General features: G+C 39.5%; 2 protein-coding genes across 2 annotated transcripts; one reads left to right on the forward strand and one right to left on the reverse strand.

The window, feature by feature from the left end:
- Window positions 1-4,649: 4,649 nt before the first annotated feature.
- Window positions 4,650-5,783, forward strand: LOC117321448 (uncharacterized protein F54H12.2-like). Its single transcript, XM_033875865.1, has one exon. It carries the CDS (start codon window positions 4,650-4,652, stop codon window positions 5,781-5,783), a length of 1,134 nt encoding a protein of 377 aa, XP_033731756.1.
- A 2,570-nt stretch (window positions 5,784-8,353) lies between these two features.
- Window positions 8,354-10,350, reverse strand: LOC117321450. The gene is made up of 2 exons (XM_033875866.1): window positions 8,978-10,350; window positions 8,354-8,378 (listed from the first exon to the last, which is right to left on the reverse strand). The coding sequence occupies exons 1-2, from the start codon at window positions 10,348-10,350 to the stop codon at window positions 8,354-8,356; spliced, it is 1,398 nt and encodes a 465-aa protein (XP_033731757.1).
- Window positions 10,351-10,748: the final 398 nt, after the last annotated feature.

Below are 10,748 nucleotides of genomic sequence, written 5' to 3' on the forward strand. Positions count from 1 at the left end.
GTGAGAAAAAAAATGTCCGGAACTCAATCTTCACCAGTTCTAGTGCCTGCATCGTTGTTGAAGAAAAGGCATAACCCACGACGCAGAATACTTGATACAGAAGCAGCTAAAACGTTGAGAAAGAAATTGTTCATCGACGAAAATGCCAGAGAAAGTTTCGATGCAGATGCAGAAGTGCTGTTCATCGCCGAATCTCCTGTCAAAAAAGTCAAGATAGATAAAGAGAGTCCTAGAATGGTGGACAAGACGCACCATAACAATGACCTCTCCGTCAAACAGGCAGAATCGAGTGGCAGAGTGTCCGGAAAGAACATTTGTCAGTTAGATATTGGAAACAGCCATTATGTTGTTGCCAATCATTTCCAAGGCAGGCATTGGGTTCATATTAGAGTCTATGAGAAAGGACAGAATAACTCCACGTATCCTACTAAAAAGGGAATTGCCCTAGACTTAGAGAAATGGATGAAACTTATGACCTGGTATGCCGACGCCGTGGATGATGCCATCAAGGGGTACGACGACAACAGGGACACAGATTTGCACCTTCACCTTGGAGCCAATTCGTCAGTGTAAAACAGGGATACCCAGTCGTAAATATCAGACGATGGTTTCTACCAGAAAATGAAGAAAGCATCAAATCCACTCGCAAGGGAATAACATTGACATTTCGACAGTGGGAGAAAGTCAAGGACAGTATGCTCGTTTTAAAAGATTTAATAGGAGCCGAACTTGATAACGTTAGATTCTGTGAATTGGCAGACGACCATCAGAATCAAATGGGGATGCTCCAATGCAGCAATTGTAATCCTAATGGAACTATGTTTTGATGGAACGAATGTGGAGGAATGAACAGTATTTTTAATAGATATCAAATTCATAATGTGAATGAAAGTGACATTGTTTTTGTACATTTGTAGCTAATGCTTAATTGTAAATGCTCATGGTGGATACCCTCTTGTCCAATTCATGTTTTTTTACTATAAGTAGATTTGTTATTAGCAATCAATCATTTTACAATGTTGACAGCAGAGGAGCAACAGTACTTGGAGAGTATTTGGTCTGACCCAAAACATGCAGGGTCATTTAGCGGTCCATACAAATTATATCAGGTCGTTAAAAAAGATGGGAAGTTTAAGATCGGTCTGACACGTATCAGAGAGTTTTTATCTGGACAAGATGCATACACTTTTTAAAGACATGTAAAAGGAAAATTTAAAAAGAGTCGTGTTATAGTGAATGGACTGGACAGTCAATGGGACGGTGACTTAATGGATGTCAGCAACCTATCAAAACACAATGACGGTATTCATCACATTTTAGTCCTACAAGACATCTTTTTCACGATTCTTGTTCACGGTGCCATTAAAACGAAAGACGGCAGAAGAAATGGTAAATGGTTTGAAGACCGTTTTTGCTAAGGGGAGACAACCTTCACTGGCAAGATTTGACAAAGCTTTCAAAACGGTCCTTGTTCAGGATTATCAGGTCTATTAATAAATGTGCGCGTAATTTTCACAGAAAACACAGCGACTAAAGCCAATTACGCTGAAAGGCGGATTAAAGACTTGAAGAGTAGGATGTTTAGAATGTTTACATTTAATAACTCTTACAGATACATCGATCGGTTACAAGACATAACCGATAGTATCAACAACACGCCGTCTATACCCCTTTGCGGTATAACCCCTGCAGAAGTAAATAAAAAAAACGAAGACGAAATCAGGTTAAACGCTTACTTAGTGAGAACGAAGACGAAATTGAAGCCTGAAATACCAAAAGAAAAAAAAACGAAATCGAAAAGAAAGAGAAAAAAAGCTATCTACAAACTTCGAATAAATGACCATGTGAGGATAACCCATTTAAAACACACGTTTTTGCGAAAATACCAGCAAAAATGGACGGGAGAAGTGTTTAAAGTGTCAGGTAGATTTAAAAGACAAGATTTACCTATCTATAAAGTCAAGGATTTCATGGACGAACCGGTATCTGGAACTTTTTATCAAGAGGAACTCCAGAAAGTAACGAAAGGAGAAGAAACCGTATGGAAAATTGACAAGATATTACAGGAAAGGAAGTCAAAGAGTGGACCGGAAGTTCTGGTGTCCTGGTTACACTGGCCCAAAAAATTCAATTCGTGGATAAAAAAGACCGATTTGCAATCGGTATAGAAGTGAGTAATGCAATCTCTCAACCATACAACTGTTTACTTAGGACAGTAGATAACTTTTTGACCAATAGGATTGATTGTAGAGTCATACAAATATTATTTGATAGTCGGTTTATCTTCATTCAGAGAAGACAGGAAGAAGAGTAATGATCTCCAGAACCAATTCGTTTGACGACGGTTTATTACCAGACACAAGTATGAACACATCATCAAGTGCAATCTACACATAAAAGTCATCAAATGGGTTGGAGTATTTGCTTTGGTTACCCTGACAACGACGTCACTGGTAGTTACCGGAAGTTTGGCAGGAGAACATGGAAAAGCAAACGAGTCCGACTGTATAAACATCGTAACAAATACCACGAACTGTGAAGTTTCTATACCACCTATAGTTAATGCCACGCTGTGTAGTTACATCCGTCAGTACAAGTTACCAGACGGCTATTATATGTCTGTGTGTCAGTACCAAAGACGTGTAATAATTGATTTTAGACAATTCATCAGCGGTAAAGCATCCATTAGGGGTATTGCTTTGAACGTTCGACAGTGGAATTATTTACAACGTATAACTGGTCACATCAATAACTCTATTCGAAACATGGAACGGATATAACTTGATGATAAGGAAGAGGGGGAGCAAAAACCGTGCAGGAAGGACGAACAATTTTCAACAAACCCTCACAACAACATGGCTTTCCTGAGTGATAAGCTTAAAGACATTGCACAACCTGCCGAGCTGTCTCTTTTCACGGTTCCACCTAATCAAGTTGCCGTAGAAAAGATATATTTTTAGCCCACCATCATCAGATGGTGGGCTATTCAAATCGCCCTGCGTCCGTGGTCCGTGGTCCGTCCGTCCGTCCGTCCCTCCCTCCGTCCGTCCGTCCGTCCGTCCGTCCGTAAACAATTCTTGTTATCGCTAATCCTCAGAAAGTACTGAAGGGATCTTTCTCAAATTTCATCTGTAGGTTCCCCTTGGTGCCTAGTTATGCATATTGCATTTTGGGACCGATCGGAAAACAACATGGCCGACAGGCAGCCATCTTGGATTTTGACCATTGAAGTTTGTTATCGCTATTTCTGAGAAAGTACTGAAGGGATCTTTCTCAAATTTCATATGTAGGTTCCCCTTGGTGCTTAGTTATGCATATTGCATTTTAGGACCAATCGGAAAACAACATGGCCGACAGGCAGCCATCTTGTATTTTGACCATTGAAGTTTGTTATCGCTATTTCTGAGAAAGTACTGAAGGGATATGTCTCAAATTTCATCTGTAGGTTCCCCTTGGTGCCTAGTTATGCATATTGCATTTTGGGACCGATCGGAAGACAACATGGCCGACAGGCAGCCATCTTGGATTTTGACCATTGAAGTTTGTTATTGCTATTTCTGAGAAAGTACTGAAGGGATCTTTCTCAAATTTCATATGTAGGTTCCCCTTGGTGCTTAGTTATGCATATTGCATTTTAGGACCAATCAGAAAACAACATGGCCGACAGGCAGCCATCTTGGATTTTGACCATTGAAGTTTGTTATCGCTATTTCTGAGAAAGTACTGAAGGGATATTTCTCAAATTTCATACGTGGGTTTCCCTTGGTGCCTAGTTATGCATATTGCATTTTGGGACCGATCGGAAAACAACATGGCCGACAGGCAGCCATCTTGGATTTTGACCATTGAAGTTTGTTATCGCTATTTCTGAGAAAGTACTGAAGGGATCTTTCTCCAATGTCATATGTAGGTTCCCCTTGGCGCCTAGTTATGCATATTGCATTTTGAGACCAATCAGAAAACAACATGGCCGTCAGGCAGCCATCTTGGATTTTGACAATTGAAGTTTGTTATCGCTAATTCTCAGAAAGCACTGAAGGGATCTTCCTGAAATTTCATATGTAGGTTCCCCTTGGTGCCTAGTTATGCATATTGTATTTTGAGACTAATCAGGAAACAACATGGCCGACAGGCAACCATCTTGGATTTCAAAAATTGAAACTGGTTATCGCTATTTCTAAGAAACTAATGAAGGGATCTTCCTGAAATTTCATATGTAGGTTCCCCCATGTGCCTTGTTATGCATCTTGCATTTTGAGACCAATCGGAAAATAACATGGCCGACAGGCAGCCATCTTGGATTTTGACAATTGAAGTTTGTTATCGCTATTTCTCAGAAAGTAATGAAGGAATCTTTCTCAAATTCCATATATAGGTTCCCCATGGTGCCTAAATCTTAAATTTTGTATATAGGTTTCCCTTGTTTGAAAAGTACTAGAGGTTTCTTCTGAATTTACACAGATTAGTAAGACTTAGAAGAAGAGAAAAGTAGAGAAAAGATCAATCTGACATGGAACCTATGAAGAACATTCAATGGTGGGCGCCAAGATCCCTCTGGGATCTCTTGTTCTGAATGCAGACCCGTGTCATCGCTTAGTACAGAAGATGCACCAATCGAAATACCTGTACCAGGACAGGGAAGCGAGTACATGGACTTGCGGAGATGGAGACTTTACGTTAAAGGGAGAATATTAAAGACTGACGGCACTGCCCTCGCATCGCAGGAAAAAACAGGCATTGTCAATTTACCATTACAGAGCATATGGTCTCAAGTGGATACATATATGAATGGAAAATTGGTGTCGCTCAACACCAATAATTACCCATGGAAGGCCTATCTTAAGGTCCTGTTATCCAGTGGAGAGGACGTGACACAGTCCCAACTTCAATCTCAACTGTATTATCAGGACGGCTACGACATGGACGATCCCGATGCTGCTACAGGATCAAACGTTGGTTTGATATACAGATACGATTATACACAGAAACGTCGGGTATTTGAAATGGAGGGACCCTTATATGAAGACATATTTAGGTTGGACAAGTACCTCGTGAATGGAGTCGACTTACACCTGAAACTATTTCGTAACAGAGCTCCGTTTGTGATAATGAGTGGTGAGGACAGTCCAGCATACAAGTTTGAAATACTCGACGTGGCATTCAAAGCTTGCATGGTCAGGGTTGATAGTGGCGTTCTCATCAATCATGCCGCAATACTCAAGGAGGTCACGGCAAAGTACCCTCTGACGAGAACTGAAGTAAAGATGAACACGATCTCCGCAGGGATGGGTACGTTCATCTGGCAGAACGTCTGGTCCAACAATTTACCTACAAAAGTGTATTTCGCTTTTGTCAAACAGACGGCAGTGAACGGAGATTACACTAAAAATCCGTTCAAGTTCTTGAACCTTGCGCAAGAAATCGGTCTGTACGTTAACGGAGAAAGCATACCTGCTCGCCCCATTAAAATGGACGTAGGAGACAACAGAAATTACGTCACACTATTTGTCAACCTTTTTGAAGTAGCCGAGAAATGGAACGATGATTCGGGACTCACGATTACTAGAGAAAACTTTAATCAAGGATTTACGGTTTATGGGTTTACTCTCACACCCTGTGGACTTGGAGAGGAATATATAAACCTGGTCAGACAGGGAAGTGTCAGACTCGAGGTGAAGTTTGCGAGTAACACCACGGAAACCCTAAATTGTGTAGCTTATGCAGAATTTCCAGCTCTCATAGATATCGACCAGTCCAGAGACATCAAATATACACAAGTATGAACACGGAACAACTAAAGTGTGCCATGAAGGAAATGAAACTTTCCGTCAATCATGGTGTTTATTCTAGTGACACTTTACCTCGTAGCGTAACGTATCCGTCGATCATCGTATGTAACACAGATCCCCCACATCTGCCAGGAACACACTGGGTAGTGTTCTGGCTTCAGAGTCCCAAGCATACGGAATTCTATGACAGCTTAGGAAAACTGCCAAGACATTACAGCGAACATTTCGACAATTTCATAAAGAAAACCTCAACTTCCTGTTTAAACAATAACGTGAGAGTTCAAAGAAAAGGAGCAATTACCTGTGGATATCATGTTTTGTTTTATATCTTCATGAAATGTAGAAATGTGTCTATGTCCGATATTGTACATATAATGAGACAATGTATTTCACCAGACAAATATGTATATGAATATGTAACCCATAATTTCAAATGTGTGTAAATAAAGTAGTGTGTAGTAAAATAATAATAAAAAAATACGTGTGTATCTTGTCTATATAGTGTGCTAAATATGTGACGATTACTCATTTAAAGTCCGACTTTTGAGAAGGATACATCATGTCATCGTGGTGGGAAACGAGATCTCTATTACCCTTTAAATCACCAACGACAATATTGATTGCGGGCGCCACGATGTCCGGCAAGACTACTCTGACCTTCGATATTTTAAAACAGGTTTCTGGCATGTTTGAAGAAAACCCTACCAAAATAGTGTTTGCATACGGAGAATATCAGTCATTACTAGAACAGATGGAAAAGGATATACCAGGTCTAATTTTACACCAGGGTCTGCCGTCCAGAGAAGAAATACATGAATGGAGTCAGGGAAACGGTCACACCGTTCTCGTTTTGGACGACATGATGAATGAAGTGGCTTCAAATTCTGAAACTGTCAATCTTTTCTGCATATCAGCACATCATAAACGAATTTCAATCTTATTCCTATCTCAGAATTTGTTTTTACGCGGTAATATTTTCAAAACCATATCACTAAATTGTCAATATGTCCTACTATTTAGAAACATCAGAGATGCTCGTCAAATTGTTACATTTGGAACCCAGGTGTTTCCCAGGAAAAGCAATTACTTTAAACAGGCTTACGAAAAGGCAATGAGTCTTTCGCCGTATAGCTATTTATTAGTCGATCTACACCCTTCATCCGATAATAAATACAGACTGCGCACACGCATACTACCCAATCAAGATACCATCGTTTATTTACCAAAAGGATAAATATCAATCATATCAATTAAATCTGTCAGTCAAAATGAGTTGTTCAATGAGAGCACACGCTTGTTATCTACAACTATTGTACGAGGCAGGCGTTAAACAGAGAAAGGTCTTGATTCAGACCATCACAAATGATCAGTCACATGCATTGTGTGAAGTAGCCCTGAATGTGTACAGAGACTCGTTTGACCTGCCCGGTGTTTACATAAAGAAACTGAAACCTTTCAAGACTTATTCGCTCACTGATTAGCAGGCGTGTAGGACGTAGTCGTAAAAAATCAACACTTCTAAGGCGTCACGGTTTATTACCCTTATTGTTCAAACCTGCTCTACAGGCACTTAAGGAGTACGATGGCCCAGGAACTCATTCTGATTCCCAAGATGAAATACGAGATGATGGTGACCTCTCAGGTGAATAATGGAGCCAGTGCACCTAACAATACTGTCACGAATCAACAGGAAAACCCCTCGATGAAATCGAGTACACAGGACTATCCACCGACGCATTCGTTTGTGAACATTTTGAAGTTCGTTATTCCAAACAAATTTCAGAAAAAAGCAGAAGGTTTACTAGATTTCCTGGCAAGACACGGTAACACTGATTTAAAATTCAACCAAGCAGGTGAATTGATATATAAAGGAGACATAATAGAAGGTTCACACATAATGGACCTCATTAGAGACGCCGTGACTGTCCGCACAGCACACAGGCCACGTGGATATAAAGAGTTTTACGCTGGGATGAAGGAGATACACACACCCATTTCGTTTATCAGTAATACTGATCGTAAATCACTCCTGTCGGCCGACATCTCTCCCATTCAACGTGGTAACGGTTATATAGTCAAAAAACGTACGAAAGGACCACCACCTGGAGAACATGTGTCAAAGAAAACTAAAAAGACAGGCATTAAATGGATTAAATTTAATATTATCACAATTGTATATACAATGAAAATAAAATATGTACAAAGGTATGTCTTTTTATCTTTTAAAGTTTCATATATTGACTTAGTATATATTTATACTCTCCAACAAAAAATACAAGGAGAATATGGTAACAGGCCATTGTCATAGAAATCATACACACATGGGAATTACTGGATTTACTGGTTTTACTGTTACGAAAACGTACAAAAATGTGTCCATGAACTAAAAACATTACGTTGTGTTGCATAAAAAACGTTACACGAACGAAAAATTAAAAACCCTGTGACGAAAAATCGCATCATGACATGTACAGTAGTATTAATTTTGATACGATACTTATATGAAATAAAGAAGGTTTGTTTAAAAAATGATTCATTACACTTACAAGTGATTGGATTTTTGTTCACGAATCGAAAATGTTTTCTTTTCTGTAACAAAAACGAGACATTAACACATTTCTTTTCGTAGAATTGTACAATAATTGTTACGTGAGCAAAATATTAAACAGCTTGAATAAAAAACCATTAGATGAAAAGTTGTATGATATTTGAAACGATGTTACTATAGAATAAAGAAGGTTAATTTAAAATACGTTACACGCGTGTTATAGAGGCGTTTGATTATTAATTCTACCGAATCAAAAATCTAAACGTTTTGTTATCACAGAATCGCTATCGCTCCATGAACAGAAAAAGTTAGGGTGGTACAAAAAAAAAAAAAAAACTGACATGAGTGAAAAAAAACCATTTCATGATATATATGGACATTTTTTCAATACCCATACGGTAAGGTGTCAAATGTATCCCACTGAATACAACGTTTGGTATATACAATTTTATATTTTTTTTCTTCAACAGAATGTATTTTTCTTTTTCTTTTTTGTCTGGTTATTTTGTGGGGGTTTGTTACACTAATGCTGCCGACTTCTTCACGCGGTGCTTCAATTAAACCCAACATGCTTTCAAAATTGAGCATTTTTGCATTGGTATAATTCAGCGTAAAGCCTCTTATTTTGCAAACACTATACCCTTTATATGTAATGTACGAGTACTGCTTTGGACCCCCGGATACAAAGTGTGTGATGTGGTCGTCTGGGTCAAGTTCACTAGTCAGTTCGCCAAGATAATCCCCCAGGTCAGGGTTAAGGTCACTTTGCCCACTGACATATATTACGGAATCTGTGTCGTAGTACAACACGCGATTACCCAGCATTTCTAGGATACCATATAATTTAAGTCTAGCCCAGCATGTTGTCATGCTAGCCACGAATATATTGGTTTGATCGTTTTCAAGTATGAAGTGCTCATCATTCTCCCAAGTCACTTGGATGGTATCATCGGTTACGATGTGAAAATCTTTTATGATTTTTGTTCTATCGGACAAGCATTGAAAAAACTTGTCGGCCTCATACTCATGAAAATATGTAGTCTGTGGCATGTTTAATCGTTGACCAAACTTTCCCCAAAAAGAATTCAGAAGTAACTTTGCGAGAGATCTCAGGGCCTTGTTTTTTCTAATATTGTCTGGATTGAGACGAATACCTTCTCTTTTGAAGTACTGCTCTATATACTGGGCAGCGTCTTCTTCCGACTGAACCCAGGCGGGCCAATCGCTAGACTCCTGCTTGATTTTAAGAAATACATTAATGTATTCCCCGAAAAGACCTCCTTCCTCTGTGGAAGGATCATATTGACTACTTTCATCAAAATGGTACACTTCAAAGATTTCTATAACCTTGTAACCTTTCTCCACCGCCTTGTTGATTTCGGGTGTACACCATGTGCCAGTCATCGCCCAATCACTGTCGGGGCACTGATACGGTTTCTGAGAGCATCGTTCTGCACACGTACGACAGAGAGCAAATGTAAGCTTCCCGTTTAACTTTTGAGGTAAGACGGGGTGATAAAGGCCCTTTGGCGGTAAAATTGTGACTTTTGCAATGCCAAAATATTCTGAAATATCCTTAAAACCCTGTGTAATAATGATGGGATGTTTGATTGGATACTTTTCGTATTTATTGATGTACAAGGAAGTGAAATCGACGTAGTGCACTTTTTCATCGTCTTTTACTTTATTATGTAGCTTTGTGGTGTTAGTTCTACCCCCAAAGAAAGAGTCTCTGGGATCTAGTCTCTCCTTGATATCGAGACTGTCACATACAACCTTGGCATCCTGACAAGTGTTCAGTAATTCCTCAAACTCGTGTTCCCATATGCTATGATAATTTATACCTAAAGTTCTTATATAGTTTTCTTTCTTTTTTGTGAGAGCAAATAACTCGTTCATGGATTGTTTGGTACGTTGAAGCTTCACCATATTCCTATTGAGAGGAAAGCATTTACTACAACCGTACCAAAAACAACCCAGAAATTCGTACACAGTTCCGCCACGCTGTGCCATATTATCACCTGTTGAAGGGCCGGCGTACCCATCAGCTCTATAACCAGAACCGGGAATACGTATCCCCCCCCCCCTCCCCCCGTTTAGGGCATGTCTTATGTGAACGGGACTACCGTTTCTCTTGCTTCTTTGCATGATCAATTCCAGCCATTTTATGGAAGCTTTTGAGAAATTATCACGTCGGGTATACCCACTAGACGGAACTTGTGCCAGCGGAGAACTCAAAAATCGACTTTCATTAATCGTATAATGTTTGTCATGTAAAGTTTTCTCATTCATCCAAGTGCCATTAAGACATACTTTTAATTTCCCGCCTTGTTTCTGGGCCGGTAGCCAGTCGGTCAATTTGTCGTCGTTTTCTCATTCATCCAAGTGCCATTAAGACATACTTTTAATTT

Source organism: Pecten maximus, unplaced genomic scaffold (genome assembly GCF_902652985.1).
Source record: "Pecten maximus unplaced genomic scaffold, xPecMax1.1, whole genome shotgun sequence".
In the NCBI taxonomy this organism is placed as follows: domain Eukaryota; kingdom Metazoa; phylum Mollusca; class Bivalvia; order Pectinida; family Pectinidae; genus Pecten; species Pecten maximus.

What these genes read in the sequence shown, in the direction of transcription:
- LOC117321448 (XM_033875865.1), top strand. Translation starts at nt 4,650, where the DNA reads ATGGACTTGCGGAGATGGAGACTTTACGTTAAAGGGAGAATATTAAAG.
- LOC117321450 (XM_033875866.1), bottom strand. Translation starts at nt 10,350, where the DNA reads ATGGCACAGCGTGGCGGAACTGTGTACGAATTTCTGGGTTGTTTTTGG. An exon ending in TCGTACATTACATATAAAGG is followed by an intron (nt 8,379 to 8,977) that starts GTATAGTGTTTG and finishes TTTTTGTTACAG; the next exon opens with AAAAGAAAACATTTTCGATT.